Source organism: Cucumis sativus, chromosome 2 (genome assembly GCF_000004075.3).
Source record: "Cucumis sativus cultivar 9930 chromosome 2, Cucumber_9930_V3, whole genome shotgun sequence".
Classification (NCBI taxonomy): Eukaryota; Viridiplantae; Streptophyta; class Magnoliopsida; order Cucurbitales; family Cucurbitaceae; genus Cucumis; species Cucumis sativus.
The window spans coordinates 24171135-24194533 of record NC_026656.2 but is presented as its reverse complement, the minus strand read 5'-3'; the positions used below and the strand labels follow the sequence as shown (position 1 = coordinate 24194533).

Sequence of the window (23399 nt, the reverse complement as noted above, 5' to 3'; positions counted from 1 at the left end):
CCAACCGCTGTGAAGAGCATATATGAGAGTTGTGCACCACCTTCTACATTACCTTAAAGGCACAATTAAACTGGGTGTTCTTTTATCGCTTCTCTTTTTGTCTTTCCAGCTGAAGGCATTTGTTGATTTTGACTAGGGTTCATGCCCTGACACTCAACGATCTGTAACTGGTTTTTGTGTGTTCTTAGGTGACTATGATGTTGTGGAAGTTCAAGAAATACACTACCATTTCTTGTTCTTCTATTGTGAGGCTGAATATCATGCATTAGTTTCTGTTTCTAGTGAGCTTACATGGATTCATCATCTTCTTCGAGATTTACACATTACTTATCCATTGCTTGCCCCTGATTTTTTGTGACAACCAAGCCGCTATCTTTATCGCCAATAATCCCACTTTTCACGAGCGTACATAGCATATCGAGATTGATCGTCATTTTGTTTGGGATAAAATTGTTGTTGGTTTCTTAAAAGTTCTTCCTATCCGACCGACTTCTCAACTTGTTACGAAGGCTCTTCCAAGTGCTTCCATTAAATCTCTCATGGCCAAAGAAATGGGTGTGTTTACTCTCTAACGCTCCATCTTGGGGTAGTGTAATGGTTATATTAAACATATATTGTTTTACTTTGGTGAGTTTATTAGTATATGTGGTGTACTGTGGTTAGTTTGTTATGATTTGATATATTATATTTATATTGCCCAATTGTGTTAAGAAAAGATCACATTTTCATTTCCTCCAAATTATACGTTATACAATCTACTCTAAATACATGATTTCTAGTTTTTTTTACGGTTGGAAATAACACACCAAGTTCTGTTACCTATAACAAACTCCCAACCAAAAACGCTGTATATAGTAGTTCGACCAATTATTTGGTCTTACATCGAAGAAATCAACAAGACTAGCAATATGTAATTAACCACAAACCCAACCATAGTATCAACCAAAACGTCAAGAAAGACTGAGAGACCAACGCTGAACTGATGCCTAGACCCAAACTCGTAGAAAACCAGCCACAGATCCAACGTTCCAACAAACCCGTCAAGACCCAACACTGAAGAACCCGTCGACCAACCCGACACCGAAAGCCTCCGTAAACTAATGCCGTTGGCAGTCAACACCGTCAACTGGGAAGCCGTTCGAAGTTCGCTCTTTCTTTCCCTGTTTGTCTGTTCTTGACTGTCGGCTGCCCTCTTTTCTTTCTCTTTTCTTTTGTCTAATTAAAAGACAGAAGGTGTAGAAGATCGGAATAATTACAAATTTGCCATAAAACCAAATTACCACTCTACCCTTAACTTTAAAACCCATTTTACTGACTCTTAAATACTTGGTCATTTTTCTACCCTTATCTTAGATTTAAAAAAAAAAAAAAACCACTTAAAATAAAATGAAGGGAAAAACAATGTTAGGTACGAAGTCTGGGATTTTGAAATAAAGAAAAATAAAATTGAAAATTAATAGTTTTTGAATCTCTGTTTCTTTTCAGATTGAAAGCCTCCAGGGTATGAGAAATATGGAATTGAGCTTGAAATCAGTGAAGAAAAGGTTTTGCCAAAAATCAGAATCATTCTCCGAACTCATAAGTCTTAAACTGATTGGTTGTGAGGATGATGACATAGTTTGTTTGCCATTGGAAATGAGTGAAGTATTGTACAATATTGAAGAATTTATAATCGAAGATGCTCGTAAGCTGATACAAGTGTTTGAAACTGAAGAATTAAGTAGAAGCAATAATAATGATGTTCAAAGATGTGCAAGGTTGAAGAAGTTGACATTATGGAATCTTCCAAAGCTTATGCATGTGTGGAAAGAAAGTAGCGAAGTCACCACAATTAGCTTTGATAGTTTGGAAAACATTGACATACGGGGATGTGAGAATTTGAAGTGCATATTGCCATCCTCAGTCACATTCCTAAATTTGAAGTACCTTAGGGTCGGAGGATGCAATAAAATGATGAACTTGTTTAGCTCTTCGGTGGCAGAAAATCTGGGAAATTTGGAGTCTACTGTAATACATGAGTGTAGAGAAATGAGATGTATAGTTGCAGCAGAAGAAGGAGAAGAAGAAAATGGTGAAATTGTTTTCAAACACCTGAAAGAAATCATCTTATATGGCTTACCAAGATTAGCATCCTTTGACAACGGAAAATGTACGATTAAGTTTCCATCGTTGGAGGTATTGTACATATATGGATCGTATGAAATGGAGACATTTTCACATGGAATACTAAGCTTCCCCAAATTGAAATCCCATGGAGATAGATGAATGTTGTTTTCAAATCTGGCCAGGGCAAGACATAAATGCTATTATCCATAAGAGGTACAGAATTATAATTATATAGAGATGGTTTTCAAATTAATAAATTGCATTTTTATATTTTAAAATTTTGTCACTTTAATCTTCTTGTATATTCAGGAAAAGAAGGAAATTAATTGAGATCAACAGTGAAGATTAATTCAACCTATTAAAGATATTTCATCACACAGTACAGGTAAGATTCTCAAACACAGCCTTAATAATTATTAATATTATATTTAAGTGCTTCATATCAATACATTCAATCATAAATTTAATTACTTTTTCTTATTTTTCACTAAAAGAAATCTAATTTTTGATCTCGGTAGAAAAAAGAAAAAAAGAAAATTGATCCTTTTTCATAAGGTAGATGAAAGAGATTTTAAACCTCTAAAGCTCATTTTTATATTTATTTAATTTTGTAAAATTAATATTTCCGTTTTAGTTTATGGTATTGTTGCCTTGTTAACTCACTGGGATGTAGTCGCCTCCATTCCCTCGTTTCGCATCTTCTATTCCTTTAGCCTCCATCTCTCCTCTTCCATAATTGCAAATGATGGAGATAGTTTTCTTAGCCCTAGATTCAAACCATTGGCCGCCATGGCCAGCTGGGATAAAGAGGCTTTCTAATCGCGAGCCTCGTGGTTGATGACACACTGAAAAGAGAGGTAACAACATCAAATGCAAAAGTAAACGAGCATGCCGAAAAAATCTATTCATTCCCAATTTTCAGATGCAAAGATTAAGCTTGCAAATAAATGAGGTGCAATCGGGTTGAGACGATTGTGAGACATTCTCAACCCAACCCATATTTTCGGGTTATATGGATTGACAACCCGAATAACCCGAAATTAGTTTCCAACCCAACCCGATCCGTAAAATATGGATTGGATTGTCGAGTTGTGTTGTTTTTTTTTCTTTTCTACTTTTACTTTGTAACAAAAAACGGAGGTGAACGACGCGAATGTGAGAGAGAAGACCAATCATCGAAAAGGGAGGTGGACGACGAGATTGTGAGGGAGAAGAATCGAACACACTGAAGAAAGATGAGCGGGGCCCGAGGGGATGAAGAATGAAGAGGGAGGAAGACCTAATTTTTAGATTTTATTTTATTAAATAATATATATATATATTAATTCGGTTGGGTTTGGTTGAATCAAAATTTTCAACCCTCTAACCCGAGACCCAATCCCAACCCGAAAATTTTCAATTTTTTTAATCCAACTCAACTCATATTTTAACCTAACCCAATCCAACCCTTATAAGATGGGTTGGGTAGTCCAAGTTATTCGGATTCAACCTATATTTTTACACCCGTGGCAGATAAGCATGGAAGCTCCCTTGGAGAAGATACAATGGGAAGTAACAACATCAAATACAAAAGTAGAAGAACTTCAAGAACAGCTCAAGTCCTTGCAGGGGGATGTTTCATCATTTATGTTGTTACTTGAAGGCTTGACAAAGAACGATTGCAGTGATCTTTCAAAGATTATAATCTTTCATTGCATCTCCCTTAGAGCTAGCTTCCCTTCCATTGATGACTTAGATGATGTGGAAATGAAGAAAATGGAATAAGCAAGACAAGCTTATGTAGCTGTTGTTGCTGCTGCAGAGGCATAGCAAGATGAAGAATCTATTGCTGCTGCTACATCTCCAAGATTACATCTTAAATCTTTCGTTTTCAAAACATAAGTTTCAAACATTCATTTGAAGCATCATTTGCCTTAAATCTTGTAGTCTTATAGTTTGTAATTGGATATATTATACAAATATTTTATTTATTTAGTAAAATAAAGTATTTTATTTTATTTGACATTTAGTTGCATTAACCCACAGAATCAATAAACTAACATCCAATGTTATCTTCTGTAACCTAAACATGTATGTGGAGAAATATAAGTGAATCATATTTAAGTGATAACCTAAATGGTCTGTAGTAGATGGATAAAACTGGATACCTTATCCTGGTGACACTACGAATACGATCCAGAAATTTATATTGGAAACATTTTTGTAGTGTACTTAATGTACTAATTTATTTGTGAAATTGCTTGAATTATAGTCTCGTAGACAGTGGCGGATCCAGAAATTTGATATTGGGGACACGAAGCACTATATAATAAACAGACTAAAAAATATCACGATGTTTCACTGATGCTCCAATAACATTCACTATATTTGTAGCAATAAAGAAATACCGACAATTTTCACATGATTTTTTGTAATGCAAATATGTGAATTTAATATTATTATCAAAAAAAGAAAAGAAAAAAGAAAGATTAATACCTTTTGCCTCGAATGTTATTGAGAGAGTGGAAGTTTGAATCACCGACTTTGTTCATTTTGTTTTAAAAAAATTGTTAGATAACAAATAAGAGCTAGGAAATAAGTTAGGATTTTATCGATGAATTTTTTTTCACTTTTTAAAAAATTATCTTCCTTTTAGAAAATAATTGTAAGATTTGAACTCACACCCAAAGGATTGGGCATGAAGGGCACAACCACTACAGCAAAATTAGAAACTATGCAATGTGAAGCTAAATTTAATATATATTGTAACTTAATACTTCAAAATTAATATTAAAATACAAAAATTGATAATGTAAGGGACACGTGCCCCGTGTCCTCTTAATGGATCCGTCCTTGGATTTATAGATATATTTCATGTTTAAAAAAACTAGTATTTTTTTCATATCATTTACCATGCATAGTTTAATTTAGGTTTAAATTTTATTCTGGTCCCTAAACTTTGTATCTTATTCTATGTTGATATTTGAACTCTTAAAAACATCCATTTTAGTCTCCAAACTTTAAAAAGTGCATATTTTAGTCTATGTCGTGAAGGTTCCTTTCTAAAGACTAGATAGTATAAATTGATGTTTTATTAAAAAAATTCAAAAAAATAACCGTTGAAATGAGATTTTCAAAGAAATGCAATTCGTAGAATTGAACTTTGTATATTTTAATTTATTTAGTGGATACAATCTAACTCTAAAATTTATTCATTTAATGTTTTTTTGCTGAATACAAATTAAAACTTAGAACTTCTTATTCTTCGATCTTTAGAAAGTTGTGATTGCAAACCAATTTGAGCTTCAATCTTTTGGAATTCAATGAAGGTTTAATAATTTGAGCTTCAATCTTTTGGAATTCAATGAAGGTTTAATATTCTAAAATATTCAATCTTTCAAAAGATGGAAACCTCGAGGTCGATAAGAACTTCCACGTCTTGAGAGCTCTTAGAAGTTCAAATAATCTTCAATTACTTAGATCTTTAATTCTTTAGAGTCTCAATTATTCATTTTGAAGGGATAAAAGCTCTTGACAACAGAAAATTTTACAGAACCATTCCTCATTTTGAATGGGTGAAAATGCGTCTTGGCATTGTGTTGCTAGAAAACCTTAATATTGTTGCGGTGTTATGCTCTTTTTGGTCTCGAACTATCAATGTACTTTGTGTAGTACCACTGCACTCAAAGGTAATTTGGTCATTTAGACTCTTGGAAACTCTGAATACTTGATTAAGCTCCCTAATCTATAAATTAACTATGTATCACCCATACCGTTCAAGAACATGCACGCTTAAATTTTTACAAATATTAAATATTAATTTAAGCTCACTGAACAATCTAAAATACTTATAGGTATTGAAATAACTCACATAGAGCACAATCACAAAGTAAATCAAAGATGAACTAAACTGAAAAACGTAACGAGGTGCTCTATAATAGAAAAAATTAGAAAAGGGTTGTAAGGCATGTCAAACACAATGGATAGTCCGCCAACACCCAGAAAAAGAATTAGAAGACAAATTGCCCAAATACTTTGGCAATACAAACTATAGCCCACCACTAAAATGACCCACGAGGATTAAGAATGAATTTGATAAACCGCGATACCACACCATGTAATTACAACTCTGGTTGACAAAACAAATATTTTGGTTCCCGGAAGATATGAACAAAGTAAACAATTTAGCCAAGTTATGAACAACTCAAGCAAATTATAATAAAGTATTCAATCATTGAAAACAACGTGGAACTCAATTTTCTATCTCTACAAATTTTAAATTAGTAACTACGTTAAAAATCTAATTCAACTGATAGCTATATTGTATTGAAAACGATCGGATTACAAATTCAAATCATCTAGCTAACTTGTACTAATAAACAAAAATGTGAAAAACAAAGTTTATACAATTATATATTACACAGAACACTGATATAAATAAAATTTATACAATAGAAATCTCACAAATTAATATTTGAGTGACAATGTTCCAATTCTTAAGTCATATATCTTCAACATAAACAAATAAGGTTTAAGGTTCAAATATCTTAGTTATAACTTTTTCAGAAAATTTGATATGAATAACTCACTTTACACCATTAGAAAAAAAAACCCCACGGTTGATTCTTTTCTTAAGGTTGAGGAGATTATAAATGATACATGTGGCTATAAATTATCCACATACAATCAATATGGGAATAGAACACATAAGAGAGAAGAATTATTCTTATATATATAAATAAAGTGGTAAGGGAAAATCCAAGAAATTGCTTGTTTGTTTTGTTTTTGTATGCACCTTTGAAGTTTATTGAAATTATTTAGATGGGCTCCATCTAGAATTTTGGTATTTAATGTCTGCTCTTGTATGTACAACTTGGTACTCTATACCTCCCCCACATTTTACCTTATATATATATATATAACAACATTAAATAATATGAATTGATACATGAATAAAATATCTCCCACCCTACCCTTATTATTTACCTATTTCCTGCATTTAAAAGGTAACTTTTTCATTTTCAAATAATTTAATTTGGACTGACTAATTTACTTTTAAAAAATAGAACTAGTAAAAATGTTTGGACGTAACACTATTGGACATAACTAATATCGTGTTGAGTGTGAAGAACATCGTCAAAAAATCAGGTTAATTTTTTTCTTTTCAACTCACTGTAGATATATCCATTTATTGATGGTTCTTTATTAGGGTTTGATCTTAGGTACAGAACTTGTACTCTTTCACACATCCAAATTTATGAACTATTCCAAACTAAAGATGAGTTAAACGGCTTTTTATATATATATATATATATATATATATATATATAAAATTAAGAGCTAGAGAAGTTTTAGAAAGAAAAAAAACCCACTAAATATATACATTTTATAGCAAAATTGTGTGTAGTGGATTTTTGTTAGCTTATACAATCAAAGGGTATATATTTTGTTTTCTTTTACTATTAATAGGAAAAAACCTTATTTTTCTAGTTGTGCAATATTATATTCAAACTTTTTTTGTTAAATTTAATTATATATTTGTTTTTCAATTCTCCTTTTTAGTAGAAGTTAATTAAAAATGTAGTTAAAAGTTTACTTAAAAAAATTACTTACATATTCACATCACTATTATCAAAGTTAGATTTCAATGAAATAATATCAAAGGCTAAATTATATTTTTGATCTTTATAGTTTGACCCTAATTTCAAATCAATTTCTACTTACTTTTCAAATTTTATGATATTCTTATACTTTGAGTAAAACTTACTCAACATATCTATTCTTGGTAAGAAATCACAAAAATCAAACATACCAAATTAAATTAATTTTAATGGACAAGTAAGTCACAAAAATTCAATATTTGACATGATGCATTACACTTTTTTATATATATATAAAAAAAAAAAAACATTAGCCAAATATTTTGTTTTTCCAACTAAGATAGTATCTTAAATTCGATTATAAATGAAACATCTCTGAATATAACAAAATATTCACAAAATTTTAGATCTATCACTCATTTTATATCATGTTATAGTTAATAATAGAGTCTGAAATTTACTATATGTTGAATATTTTGGGATGGTGATCGTTTTGAAGAGTAAATAGAGAGGCATGGCCGCATGGGGCTCATAGGAAAAGGAAGATGGGGACTATTGCTAAATTCGAGAAAATGTGTGGTCCAAAACACAAATGCATACAGATTTAAAGGCCCCATTCATTTCTAAACCTAAAGGCCGGGGGGGGGGGGGGGGGGGATAAAGTTTTTTAAACATTTTGATTCTCATGAATTTCGTATAATAGAAATCTATCGCAGATTAGAATAATTGATGATATAATTTTTTATGTAAGTATAGCTATGTTTATTTTGACCAAAATTTGTGTCTAAGATGTTTAGTTGTAGACTCATGTAATGTGATGATTATATTAACTTAGATATTAATATTGTAATATTTTCAATTATATGCATGCTTTTAACTTAACTAAAGTTAAAAGCTAGCTTCTCACTTTATAATTGTACCAAATAATTAGTTGTAGAATTATATTGAGACAAGAACTAAAGTTATTAATTTTAAGAACTTGCATGGGAGTAAAATAAGTTTTAAGTACAATGATATCAACCTAATTAAAATTTTGAAGTACTAAAACACATTAATTTGTAGAGCTTGATTTTGAATTAATATAGCTTTACAAACAAATTGTATTCAATATTTGCTAATTTTCAAATTTAAGCATGAAAAGCTATATAGTAATTTTAAGAAGAGACGCCAAATCTTTTATAAATCTAATTTCACAAGTTGTTGAACATAATTTTGTTTAAGAAAAAATGACTTTGTTCAAATGAATTCCACTTAACTAATTAAACATTTAAAAACTCTTTATAATCAAATAAAACTCATGTAAATGAAGTTTTTGAATTATAGTGAATAATGATATTTATAAAAAGGTATATACAAGTTTGTTGCCCTTAACCATTAATCTCAAATTAATTAATTTTAATTAATTAATTAATGTTTTGAGGATAACAAAACTGATTTTATTTATTAACAATTCTAATATTTTGGTAAGTCTATTGTGTAGAGCTCAAAATAATGAATCCAATGCAATTTGAATCGTCTAAATCAAATTAGTTCAAAAGAATGAGTTGTAGCCAAAACAACCTTATGTGAAAAAATTTCAAGGCATTGATGTGAAATCATCGAATTGATTCAATTAGTGGGTGACATGTGGAGCAAATGGAGGAAGAACAATGGTTGTTTATTTGGATTGATATCCATTGTAACTTAAAATTGTCTATTCTTTTCATCTAATTCTTGAGAGAGTTATTTTGTATTATGAGGATTTATTTGTTGAGTACTTTAAATTTGTAAATCTACTTTTTGAGAGAGATTTCCTTGTTTTGTTCTTCATTTCAAATCTATTTCTAAAGGTGTTGTTCTTAATCCTTAAAAAGAGTCATTTGGGACGGTTTGATCGTGATTTGAGGAAACAATTGAGTTTGCTCTTGAACTTATAGAAGGAGGGGTGTAGTGGTTGCCTCTAATATGTGAAAAGAGTTGGTTCCAAGTTTTAGTGTCATACCCAAGAGGAGCTTCAAAAGTGGACGTATGTCAGTTGAGACAAACCACTGTAAATTTACTGGTGTTAATTTCTCTATTCCTTTCCTATTTTGTTTTGCAATTGATTTGTCGATATAGTTCATTGCATATAAAATTAATTGTTACAATTTATGCTTGGATTGGTTTCTACCACTTTATAAGTCAATTTGATATGAATACATTTGTATGAAATTCTTAATAGCAAAAAGTTTATTAATTTGCTTAAATGAGCTTACTTGGTAAAAAGTTATCATTAATTTGAAAAACTCTATTCACTTCCTCTAGGATTGTCACGTCCATCCTACACATATAATCCTAATTATTAGGAGAAGATATAGTAAAGATATATATACAAAATATTGAAACATAAAATCTAAACAAATATGATGAAATGTAAGACACCTCTAAAACCTAAGAATACTGTATAGGATTTATATCTCTTGGAATTAAGAGTAGAAGAAGATGAAAAATATAATGAAATCTAATACATTCTACTAAATCAATCCCAAAAACATGATTTTGAAATTATTAAAAACTATTTGATATTTTAAAAAATATGTGAGTTAAATGTTTGGAGAGAGTTGTAGGGTAAAAATTAATTATGACATATTTTTTTGAAACAAAGAAAAACGTTTTTAACAATTTGAAAATGTTTGTAAAGAAGCTTGATTAATTTAAAAAAAAAGAAAAGAAAAGAAAAAAAAGAAGGAATTGAAAAAGTGAAATTTGTGTTAGGGGGTGTGGGGCAGAGATTGGAATGTCACCTGCATTCCGGCAAGAAGGAGAAACCGGGAGTAGCAGGTGAGAGGTGAGAGGTTAGAGGTAAACCGGTTGGGCCTAAAAGAAAGAGGGCCCGGGGCAGTGTATGGACCAGCCCATCACGTGTTGTTGCTGTCACCCCAAGAGGTAGCAGTGGGTGGGTGAGGGCACAATTTCATTATTATTTAAACATTACCTTCCCCACCCTAACCTTTTAACTACTTTTCTTTTTTCTTTTCTATTCTTTTCCTCTCTCTCTCTCTCTCTCTCTCTCTCTGTCTATATATATATATATATATATATATATATGTACCAAAGAGAAAAATAAAAGTTGATAAATAAAGAGATAAAGCTCTAGAAAGGTTTAAATCAATTAGGGTTTCCCCAAAAAGTCAAGTACTCACTACATCTTTTTAAGCTATACAAAATTAAGAGCTTGTTGGTATAAAAGTTGTTGTAAATGCTTAAGTTTAGTATTCCATCCAAACAAGTACACTAAAATTGACTCACCCATAACCTCAAATCAGAAATCTCATCAATTTTCTCCACAAACATTGGCCTCCAGCCCTATCCAAAAGGGAGCACATAAAAAACACTACTAGTCTCTCACCATGATCTAGACACCCATCTATGTATAGAAAATAAATGCGTAGCTAACCCCTTCACAATCTACATGCACCTCTTACCAATAGAAGATAACTAATAAATCAAATCAAAGATAAATACAATTGGGTCATGGTAGTTTTGTAGAATTTAATCTCTAGCTCCCACACAAAACACAAAACAATCAACAAAAAAGTTACTTATTTATTTTTTGTCCTATTGACAGGGAAGTTAGTCATTTCTTCCTGCTTTTTTTTTTTTTTTAATTATTAGTTTTAAATAACGAATCAATATGATCCATATGAAAAATGACAAATGTGTCAAATTATCATCCAAGCATCCATAGATTCTAAGGGAAAGAAACCTAGAGAATCTATCACTCCTTTCAACCCGGTATAAAAAAGATTAGTAGCCTTGTATGAAATATTGTGCGGTTAATTGTTAGGTGCAAATAAAGTCTCACATTAACTAAATAAGAAGATGATAGTGAATAATTATCTTTATCAGTACGTGGCCTTCTAGGTGTGGTTTCAAAAGTATAGCCACGAGAACTTTTGTCTAAATTAGACAATATATTTTACAAAATAGGTGGAGATTTTGTTGTCCTTATCAAATGATATCAAAAAATAGGGGTGTTGAAATAAACCGATAATCTGAACAAACTGGACTATGCAAAGTTGAATTTGAACATTTCTCTATTGAAGATTCTTTTCTTTTTCATTCAAACTTTCAATTCTCAACGATCGAGCCACCAAATTGCATTCTTAATAATCTCACGCATGTGATCCTATAGTTCTAGAAAAAAAAAGGTGAAAAAAGGAGAAACAATGAAAAGTGGAGGAAAAAAAATGAGTGACCCGAACCCAACCTAAATCTAAAAATAAGTAGTTGGAGACCTTGTTTAGGTCTTTCAACAAGTAGTTGATTTGACCAACTTAATTTTGTTGGTTGGTTCATGAAAAAATCCCTCAATCAAAATAATGTATATTCGTGTTAGAGCCCACTTTAAACTTATCACATCCTTCCCACTTGACAGTATTATATAATTAGGGGCGAATAAAGCCTCACATTAATTGTGAAAGGAAACAATCGTGGATATATAAGTGATAACATTATCTTCATTGGTTTGAACACTATCTCATATATATCATTGTGGAGATTAATGGAGGTTTCGATGTCCTTTATCATACTGTCGTTTTATATATATTTAGGTTAAAGTCATTTATCAACATCATTCCAATTTAAGGAACATACAATTAAATCCATTAGTGATCCGTAACTACTTTGACATCCTAATTAAGGGAATTTATCATCCACGAGACTAAGAAGCAAAGAAAGGTAGAGGAAACTATCTCAACAGTCGTACTTTAATTTTGCCCCTAACTTTTGATTTTCAATTCCCACAAGACTCTAGGGCTCAACAACTTCCGGAAAGTGAACAATGTTTGTTCATTGTCCCTGTCCAAAAACTTCACTCCTCTGACCCAAAATGAAATGAGAATGGTATAAAATGTGGCAAGAGCATCAAGAGATACTATACACACTATCTCGATGTGCTAACACATCGCAAAATGCGATATAATTAACGCCGAGCATCGGATGATGAAACCTTTTTTCACATAACGCTAGCATGCATGGTAACAAGATTACTCTCGTACTTAATGTTCAGTTAAACCAGCACCAAATAATACATTCATGGTATTTCAATATCTTTGAAGTTTCTCCCTTCCCCTTGGCCTTTTTTTAGGTTATTCTCTTCAATCTCTCCATGTCAGCTGAGTCCCAAATTCCATTACTAATACACCTTTTATCACTTACAATATCAAAATCTTTCATCAATTGCAATTTCTCATCTTCAGCTGGGTTTCTACAAAATCAATAATAAAGGGTGTCAAAATGTACACATTAAGCACAAAAGTAACCAATTAATAAGTCCTATGATAACACTTTCCGAGTGCTATCAAGGACGGACGATCATTATATATTTTTAACCTTTACTTTATGTTGAAGGAGAAGTTAAAGCCTCTAACCGAGGAGTTCCTTTCGACCTAATTAAGAAGGTACATAAGAAAGGGATTTTCATATGTTGAATGTACTGATAAAATAGAAAGAAGATAAAAGCCTCCATTGCCAATTTTTTAAGACAGTAGAGAAGTTAAGCTGATGAGAAAAGTGATCAAGTAGAAAGGGTGTGATTTGCACGAAAATTAAGAAGCATTCAAGGTAAGAGTAAAGATCAAACAAACTTTTAGGTCCCGTTTGATAACGATTTTATTTTTAAAATATATGTTCATTCTCTTCTGATTTTTCTATTTAAATTCTACGAACAAAAACAAAAACAAATTTTAAATTTTTTTTGTTTGTTTTCAAAGTTTGATGACTTTTATTTGAAAATGTTACTAGAAAGCATATGACAAACGATTATATTGAAACTTAGGGATGAAATGGAAAAAAAATCCAACAAGTGGTTTAGTTACTCGTCTAAACTCAATAGAATAAAGTATCAACAATTTGATGTAAAATTAGTTATAAAATTTAAAGGTGATTTATGGATTATTCATTCTAATTACGTTTTGATTTCTCATAAATATTCTTCAAAACAACCTAAAGTTAAAAGTAGGGTTAATACATGAATATAAAATTAGATCCTAACTTTAAAGGACAGCATGGTTCTGTTCTATTATCACTTTACTAAACTTGGCAACACTATATGCATTGACACTTCTGCATATATATGCTTCACTATTTTTCCATTGAATATATATGTCTTGTTTTAGAAAAGAAAAATTAAGTAGAAGAAACACCAAGAATATATATAATATAACTTATGTTTTCTTTATATATATATATATATATATATAAAGTCCTATATTGAGTGAGTGTTAGGTTTGAAGTCTCTATTATTAAATCTTAATGTTTTGATAGATACCACTCCAAAATAAAGAAAATGGTTCCAAATGGTACAAATTAAAGGGTATTTTTTTCAAAGCTACTTTTGCAATTGATCACATGTTGTGAAGTAATATAAGTGTCATTGTGAATATAGCTTTACATAACAAAGAATATTATTAAGCCTTATAAAGTTGAGAAAAGAAGGAATTAGATGGAAGAAGATACTTTGAGTTTGATAGAGCCATTGGAAAGCTACCATTTGAAGAATAAATGTTGATCGGAAGTGCCAACTTCAAGTTGCTCCCAATGTCCTTCCTTTTCTAAACCTATTATTTTTGTGTAACTCTCTTTCCCCACTTTTTGTGTTTCTTTTCTTGTCCTTAGATTGGGGCAAAGACAAATTAAGAAAAACTAAAAATGAAGAAAACTACTGCATGAGTATGTTTCCTTTTTTATGTTTTTGGTGTGTCTTCCTGTAATTGTACAAGTTCTTTATATGTATGTTATTTTAAGCCCTTGTTCAAGCTTTGTTCTGAAACTTGTATGAAAAGTAAAAAGAAAAAGTTCAATGAAAAAATTACAAAGTTGTTCAAAGTAGCTAGCCTGCATGTGAATTGGTTTTGACAACAGTGGATTTGCAATATCAAACCAAAAGAAATAGAGTTCCATTTATTGTATAGTTGTTTAATTTGAGTCGTACTGATAATGGATATACATAAAAGAGGAAGAGCAATTTATTGCAATAAAAAATCCATAAGTTTATGATCACTTCAATAATTTGTCCCTTAAACTTGACTTAGATGATGATTTGATTCGTCAATAAATATGTCTAGATCTTTTTTTTATCAATAAGTTGATGATCGGAGTACTCTATGGTCATTAACTAAAAGTTATCTAAAATATGTTCAATTAGATTAGATTATTGGAGAAGTTGAAAGTCTCACATTGAAAAAACCAATGGAACTCATACTTCATATAAGATAGATAGACTACTCTTCACATTGCCAATTGGTTTTGAGATGGAACCTCATACTATCAAATTTAACATAAATATTGAAAACAAATGCATCAAATGACACCGTGTTATACCAAATATCAAGAGCACTAATATGAAGAACACTGTTATTGTAGCTAATTTGTAACTTAATGATATAGAATGTAGCATGTCTATTCTGATGGTGAGTCATATCATGTCACCTGTGTTCTAGCTATAGTTATTTTATTTGTCTATCACTTGTACATTGAGAGAGAAGTAGTATCCAAATATTTAAATACATGCCTATTATTTCAATTGTTACTCTACCCTTGTTCAAAACTATATTCAAAGAATCTCAACCTAATTGAAAAATATATAAGCCATTTGGACATGCACCAACAAGTTGATCAACCTTGAAGAGACAATTCAAGGGGTTAGACGATAACATGATGATTACTCTGTCACAAACACAAATCTAGTTATCAAATAATTAAGGGCTGAAAATAGTGTGTATAATCTTATTTTGTGAAAACTAAATTTTATCGAATAAATAATTATATTATACTTGTCTTACAAAATTTAATTTGAGTAAGATTCCAAATATTTCATTAACAAATGTAAAAGTAAAATTAAATAAATAGGATCAGAAACTTACATTTAAAATATCATCAGAATAAGAATTAAACTTCTCTAGACAATAAAATTACCGTCGAGAACAGCTTATCGAAGGAGTAGTAAAATTTTGCACACCCTCGAGCTAGTAAACAAGCATACATCTTTAAAATAAAAAATAAAAAATATTATCAAATGTAATGTAAATTAATGTTGAAACCAAATCCAATGTTTAAGATTTGGATCAATCTTTTAGAGATATGAGTTAAATTAGTGTAAACATAAATTCTGTAGTATGGTGTGAAAACATATAAATGTGCGTTGATGTATATATAGGGTTCAATAAAAGTGTGCCTTGATGAAGGCGTAGCTTCGACTTATTTATGTTGTTTTAGAACATATGCCAATTTTTTTAAATATATATTGTAAGGCTAAATTCAACGGTTTTTTTTTTAAAAAATAAACATAACAAATCGATGAAATATTTACACTGTATAGAACAATTTCGAAAACAAAAAAGATCACGGCTCACAATGAAAAATACAAAAATGTCTCCGTCAACATATGACTAATCAACCACACGCACACGTGTAAATTTTATTCTAAACGATCATGATACTCGATCATGATCATGTAGGAAATGATACATGATCGCGTAGTTTATGATACACGATTGTTAGTTCATGATAAACGATAGTTTTGAAAAAGCCCTCGTAAACGATCGTGCAGATGATGATACATGATCATGTGTAGATGATCATACACGTTCGTGTGTAGTTTATGTTACACGATCATGTAGTTTATGATAAACGATGGTTTTTAAAAGTCTTATAGTAAACGTTCATGTAATTCATCTCTGTTCACCACACATTGAAAAAAAAAATAATACAAAAATTGATGATTGATTAAAAACAAAGATAATAATAGTAACAATATAATGAAAAAAAATAATAACAAATGTAGAACAATGATCATGATTTAGAAATATAAAATAAAAATTGCAGAAGAGTAAGAGAATGAGAGACTGTCGTTATGAAGAAGATGAAAAGGAAAGAATTGGAGCCGTGCAAAATTCAAAAGCGACAAGTATAAACCTATAATTTTTTTTAAAAAAAATAGCTGATTTTATAGACTTTTTATTTTGTTACACGAGTCCTAAAAATTCTATTATTTTGTTACATCTATGAAAATTAGCCTAAATTCTATTTGAATTATAAAATTAAACACAAACAAAAAATTGGCTATAAAATAAGTCAGAGGAAAATTGTTTTAAACAACAAAATTGCTTAAAACATTTACAAATTTACCAAAATTGGCTATAGATCATAAGAGTTTCAAATAGACATATGCTCGTAGATGTTCATTACAAAAAAAAAAAGAAAAATTTTATTATATTTATAAGAAGTATTTTTTAAAATAACAAAATAAATTAAAATATTTATAACATTTATAAGATTCGTGATAGAATTTGCTATTGGTTGTAAATATTTCGTAAAATCTACTATTTTAAAAATTCTCCTATTTATAAATAAATTAGCTCATTTTAGTCTATTTAAAAAAACTATGTTTTATTTGTTTTACTAAAAAATAATTAAAAAACAGATACTTTTGGGACCTTTTTACAAATATTTAAAAGTTATAACAAAAATTTTAGTTTGTATGAACGATAGAAACTAATAAACTTTTATAAGTTTGTTATTTATAGAATTTGAAATTTTGGTATATGTTGTAAATATTTTGTTAAAATTTTTTGTTTTTGATAATTTGGAAAAAAAAAATGAAAAGAAAAACTTGAAAGATGAAACAAATATGTTGTCAATTGGAGTATAGTAGTGTCTACAAACTCTAAAAGCTATCTCGATACCAAATTGTACAACGGACTAACATCTAATACAAATTTGTAATGTGACACTTGTTTTTTAAAATCTTTGGTATAAATGAGAGGAAACCAGGGTAACCTAAATCTATTGATGATAATAAATTTAATTTGCATTTGGTGTCTTTAAAAGAAAAAGATATTTTTCTGAAATAATATCCAAATTCAGAAACATAGAGAACCAGTCTGGAATCATTAATAACTATCTTTCAACAAAAATGAAAAGAAAAGAAAAGAAAAAACATTTAGAACTAAGTATATTAAAATGTATATATATCTACACCAAAACATCTGAAGTTTAAAATATTGAAGATACCATAATATTTGACATGAAATATTCTTTCTAAGACAAAAATGTAAATAATAAAGGTTATGAAGATAGGGTCAGAAAGGTAATTGTAAAGCGAAAAGAAGAAGAAGAAGAAGAAGAAGAAATAATAATAAATGGAAGATAAAGGAGATGGTGTGGCTATGAATAATGAAGATGATAAACATGAAAGTGAGAAGAGGATTATCTTGGAAAAATATGTATATATTTTCTTAAAAAAACAAAAAATAAAAAATAAAAAATAAAAAATGAAGGAAGAGGATATGTTAGTAAAAATTTACCAATGGAAAAAGGAAGAGGAAGGAGGATTATTGTTCCTTCCCAGTCTAATGGATGGTGAAAATGAAAACGGAAAAGAAACAATGTGGGGCTCAAATTCAATTCAAACACCACAAAGAAGGAAGATTTGGAACAATAACTCTTTTCTCTTTCTCCCAGATTCCAATACCAACAAAAACAATCATAGCTATTTAGCTCTGTGTGTGTTAATGGAAAAAAAGTGGTTTTTGATTAATTAAGCAAACACCCATTAGAATCAAGATCATCTAAAAGCAAAAAGAGCTAATCTTTTTAATTCCAAATCCTCCAATATCCAACACCCAAATTCCCAAAATCCCAAATCCCAAATACCCAAAAATAAAAATGAGACCAAACTTGGCTTCCTTCGGTTCCTCCACAGATACAGATACTGCCCCCCCTTTACCCACACAAACCTTCGGACACTAAAAACAAACACTACAGAGAGTGACAGTGAGAGCAATCCAGATGGTGGAGACAGAGGCTGATCTATGTCCCATGATTTTCTTCTCTGTCTCAGATTATGTTTGAGGGATTTCTGGGGTGTTTTAGCCAAAAGGGGTTGTGGTTTTTACAGTATTAGTTGCTAGAGAAAGTGGTGGTGGTCGCCAGCGGAGGATAAACTCTTGTGGTGGTTATTATGAACAACAGTGGCGGTGGTGGTGAGGATGGGAGTAGGACTGTAGTTTTAGGTGGAACAGCAAGTGGAATGATGGGGATGAATAGGTCACCTTTCACAGTGTTACAGTGGCAGGAGCTGGAACTTCAGGCTCTGATCTTCAAATTTATGATGGCAGGTCAGCCTGTTCCACCTGAACTTGTACTCCTTATTCAGAAGAGCTTCGAGTCCATTTCTCATAGGTTCTTCCATCATCCCACCAGTAATCTTACTTCGACCCTCTCTTGTTTTTTCTTTCTTTCCTTTTTTTTTTTCCTCTTTCCCTATCTCTCTCTCTTTCTCTCTCTGGGTGTTGTCAGTTTGATTGGTTTCTGTTTGTGTTTGATTTGATTTTAGGGATCTTCTTTACTTCTAGTTTTTCCCTCTTTTCTTTTTTCTAGATGTCATTTTTATGCTACAGTTGTTTTACTTGACTAATGTGTTCATTTGGATTCATGAGTGGTGCTTTTTTGAGATTTCCTTGTTCCAAAACCTTGTGTTTTCACTTCCCTTTTGTCTCTTTTTGTGATTTCCATATATCCTTGAAGCTGTGAATCTGCAAGTTAGGTAAGAAATCATGGCATTTTTCAGCTGAATGAATGAGGGGTTTGGTGTTTAGTGTCTAGTTCTTCACTTGGAGATAACCATAGGAAGATGGAGATGTTTCTCTGGTTTCAAATCCAACTAGCACATGACTAATCTTGTTCAATAATTTCACTTTTTGAGGGTTTCTTTCTGTTATTTGGTTTGTGGGATCTAATAGCCTAATCAATCCCCCAATCTTACGTCTGGAACCAATATCTTCATTGTTTAGCATCTTCTTTTTGTGTATGCAAAGCCTTACAACATGTTTTTGCTATCTGTCTTTATGTTACTTCATGTTTTGATGTGCGAGATTTGTGAGGTTTGAGGTGTAATTTGTGCAGTGGCTTATTGTTCCTTCTACGGGAAGAAGGTGGACCCCGAGCCTGGAAGATGCAGGAGGACTGATGGAAAGAAATGGAGATGCTCCAAAGATGCATACCCAGACTCCAAATACTGTGAGCGCCACATGCATCGTGGCCGCAACCGTTCAAGAAAGCCTGTGGAATCTCAAACCATGACACAGTCGTCGTCCACTGTGACATCTCTTACTGCTACCGGAAGTAGCAGCACCGGAACTGGAAGCTTCCATGGTCTTCCATTGAATGCCTTGAGCAATTCCCAAACCACTACCACTGGGACCAGTCAGCCTCATTATCCCTTGGACTCCATTCCCTATGGAATCCCAAGCAAAGATTATAGGTATCTTATAAATTCTCACTGCAACTCCATTCTGTCTAATCATATGGTAATGCAAGAATTTATGAACATTCATATCCAATTGCCATGATGGGCTCGGTATTTACTCACGGAAAGCATGATGTTGACCCCCTCCCATCCCTTTAGTAGAAAGTATATGCTTGTATATTAGAGCTGATTTCAAATAGGAGATCAATTTCTGACTTTCCATGGGGGCATTGCATGCATTTATTTACAAGAACAAAAAAAGCTCAAATGTAGCTGTGTTTTGAAGCAGGCACATAATGTTTGCACTCTTGGGGACCATATTGAAGTTATGTGGTGGGAACCCAAAACTGTGCTCTTCTCTGCCATATGTTTTATTGAATATTTCAACAGACCTTTTTCAATTCTTTTGGATCCAATTTTTTGGGCCCTATTCATTTCTTTTCTTCATAATTTCTTTTTTTGTTATCTTAAGTATACATGTTTCACAGACTCTTTTTTCTACTCTCTGCCTATGATGCCTTGCTTTTATGTTTTCTCTAGTTGATGCAACGCTGACATAACAATAAAAATTGTCTTGCTGTTAAAACAACTGTAGTAACCCTATTGGTTATACCTTAGCTCTATGTTAAAAGATATGAAGACAAAGAAAAAGAAATGTCAGTGCTGCCCAATTGTAGTGGTCTGTAAAGTTGAATTTGTCTCTTTTTTTCTCTCTCTCTCTCTCTCTCTATTTGGCTTTTCTCATCTATTCTTTTTTCCCTAAAAATCAACTTGTGTCTGATGTAAACTATGGTAATGTTTCATATTGTGCTGACATTCTGCAATCAATATTTGCTGAAGAGTTGTATCCTTTTCCCTTGCTGTATTCTGATGGTCGTCGGCTTGACTTTTGTGAACTTTAACTGATCAATTTTTTTTCCTTATCTGGTTTATTCTAGGTCAATTCTTGAAAATTTAGGTATGAGCTAGAAAATTCTTACCATTATCTGCTTTCTTTTCATCATGGTCCAACACTTTGGGTCCTAATGTCTGCAGATGGCTGCTTAGTTTAGTTTTGTTGCTCACAGGGAACAACTCTGACAACCATTATATGTTCTTTTGAACTCTTGATATTTAGTTCTAATTGTTCCTACCTGCCTTTTCTACTTTAAAGGAAGCAGTTATATTGGGTGAGCTGACTGATATTATGGGCCTTAGTGGTAAACCAAGCTTAAACTTTCATTTTCTGTCATCTTACTTTTGAGTAATTTTGAGGGTCATACCTTGTGGTTTGGATCAGTGTTAGGTGGTTTGCTCTCTTCTAGTTAGCATCATAGTTCAACATTTTAACCTAACATATTGTAATCTACTTCTTGCTTATTGACTATTTGTCCATTTAAGCACATTTTCTAATATTTTTGCTTTTAATTTCCTTTGTTATCTTCTGTTCAAAAACTAAGAAAGAAAAGTAGTTTTCAAGAACATTTTTTTATCAATTATCCAAAGAAGTTTAGTTATAAGTAATTTTCATAAGCATGATTCTGTGAAACAAAATTGTTGCCAAATAGAGGCATAAGTTTTTAGCTTTCGACTTGGCTTTGAGATCAATCTCTTCACGTTTGAAAGAAGGCATTCGCCACATTTTACCTTTCTCCCCTTTACTACTTTCTCTTAGTGGAGCTACGTGAGGAAAAGGTGCCATGTCTTTGAAGTATTTTGATTTTTCATTAATATAATTTCTTGCTTCAAAATCTCTGATGTACCCAGCAAAAAATAGTGTTAATATATTTGAATCTATCTATTGTATAACTTATATTCTTGCACTTTCAATGTCTTTGATCATAGTCACAAGATGTGTGTGAGAACCACAAAATGCAGCCTTAAACATATTGGGTTAAAGCAATATTTGATATTTCTGTTTTCAACTTCTGATTATCATTGATTCATTTATAATTTTGGTAATATGTGTATTTGAATGTAATCTTCAAAATATCTTAATTAAGTTGCCTCATCCTTCTTTAATGTCTCATCTTTCTATTTTTATTCAGCATCAATCTCCTAATTTGATTTCCCCTCCTACCCTGTTCTCCTTCTGCTTTCTTTAACCCTTTTTGGGATCAATCTAGAGCTCTATATACCCTTAATCACTCAACTCCTTTATCTATCTTGATCACAAGCCGTGGTAGCTGCATTTTGTGAATTACAAAGGGAAGTGGAAGTGAGTTGAAGGGGGGGCATCTTTTAGGGAACTACAAATATAGAGCTTCCACGGTTTTGAACTCGACATTAATTATCCATCTGACATGGTAAATCTAACTGGTCAGAGACTCTGATCAGCTGTTGTGTCATTGTTATAGCATTACGGCATGATGATGTTATTGGAGCTATTTATACAATCAAAAGAATGCGACGGAGCAAGGGGGTTACAGCCCAAAATATCGTCATACTGTCATTGGTTCATAGATGAAAATCAAGTTACTGAAAGCAAATTTGATGCCTGGTCTTCCTAACCCATAGTAGTATATGTTTCTCATAGTGAAAATGGATGAATTGACATGGATCATTGTGTATTGGAATTCAAATTGGCTAGGAAGTTGAGGATATGGATGCAAATTCTTAACTTATTTTTGTATTTGTTGGATTACAGGTATCTTCAAGGGCTTAGACCTGAAGCTGGAGTGCATAGTTTCTTTTCTGAGGCATCTGGAAGCAGCAGGGCTGTTCAAATGGATGCACCGATTGACAACACATGGCCAATGATGTCATCCAGATCCCCTTCTTTCCCAGCATCGAAATCAACTGAAAACTCAATCTTCCAAAGCGGATATGCACAGCATTCGTTCTTTGGTGGGGAATATGCATCTGGGGAAACTCTGAAACAAGAGGGGCAATCTCTTCAGCCGCTCTTTGATGAATGGCCGAGAACTAGGGAGTCATGGACTGGACTAGACGATGAAAGATCCAATCAAACTTCCTTCTCCACAACACAGCTCTCCATATCAATTCCAATGGCTTCGTCTGACTTATCGACCACAAGTTCAAAATCTCCCCATGGTTAGTACATGCTACTACCACGCTTGTTCGGTTTCTTCCATATTCTTAGTCCATCCTCAATATTGTTCTCCACAGATAATTGATGAAAGCCGCATGATGCTTTGAGAAAATTTTCAAGTTTTATCTCTCAACTTCGATGCCTGTATTTTGAAAGCTAGCTGTTCACATTCGGTATATGTGAGCAACCATGTAGATGGAGAATTCTGTTGTATTCTTGTCTTGTTTTCCCTTTGCTGCTCTGTTTTTATGGGTATCAAAAACTCGGTTATGTGCAAACAGTTTAGTAGAAGCTGAAGGTGAATGTTGTTATTAGGCTTAGAATAATACAAAACTGTGGTTTGAAAGTCTAGATAAAAGTAAGATTATAATGAGGATGACAACAAATGGATATTTCTAGTTATGTTTCTTCTCTA

General features: G+C 31.7%; 1 protein-coding gene and 2 long non-coding RNA genes across 3 annotated transcripts; 2 read left to right on the top strand and 1 right to left on the bottom strand.

Moving 5' to 3' along the window:
- Nucleotides 1–706: 706 nt before the first annotated feature.
- On the bottom strand, nt 707–2284 carry LOC116402008. Its single transcript, XR_004214365.1, has 2 exons — nt 2120–2284; nt 707–2005 (listed from the first exon to the last, which is right to left on the bottom strand). It is a non-coding gene; the product is annotated as an uncharacterized LOC116402008 (long non-coding RNA).
- LOC116402009 lies at nt 2201–4108 on the top strand. The gene is made up of 3 exons (XR_004214366.1): nt 2201–2319; nt 2416–2491; nt 3619–4108. It is a non-coding gene; the product is annotated as an uncharacterized LOC116402009 (long non-coding RNA).
- A 14041-nt stretch (nt 4109–18149) lies between these two features.
- LOC101222518 (growth-regulating factor 4) lies at nt 18150–23399 on the top strand. Its single transcript, XM_011651757.2, has 4 exons — nt 18150–18907; nt 19611–19968; nt 22580–22986; nt 23062–23399. Exons 1-4 carry the CDS (start codon nt 18667–18669, stop codon nt 23067–23069), a joined length of 1014 nt encoding a protein of 337 aa, XP_011650059.2. The 5' UTR covers nt 18150–18666; the 3' UTR covers nt 23070–23399.

Bases quoted from the DNA above. Each gene is read 5' to 3' on its own strand.
- LOC101222518 (XM_011651757.2), top strand. From the start codon at position 18,667: ATGAACAACAGTGGCGGTGGTGGTGAGGATGGGAGTAGGACTGTAGTT. The intron at 18,908-19,610 runs GTAATCTTACTT...TAATTTGTGCAG, and splicing joins GTTCTTCCATCATCCCACCA to TGGCTTATTGTTCCTTCTAC. The intron at 19,969-22,579 runs GTATCTTATAAA...GTTGGATTACAG, and splicing joins ATCCCAAGCAAAGATTATAG to GTATCTTCAAGGGCTTAGAC.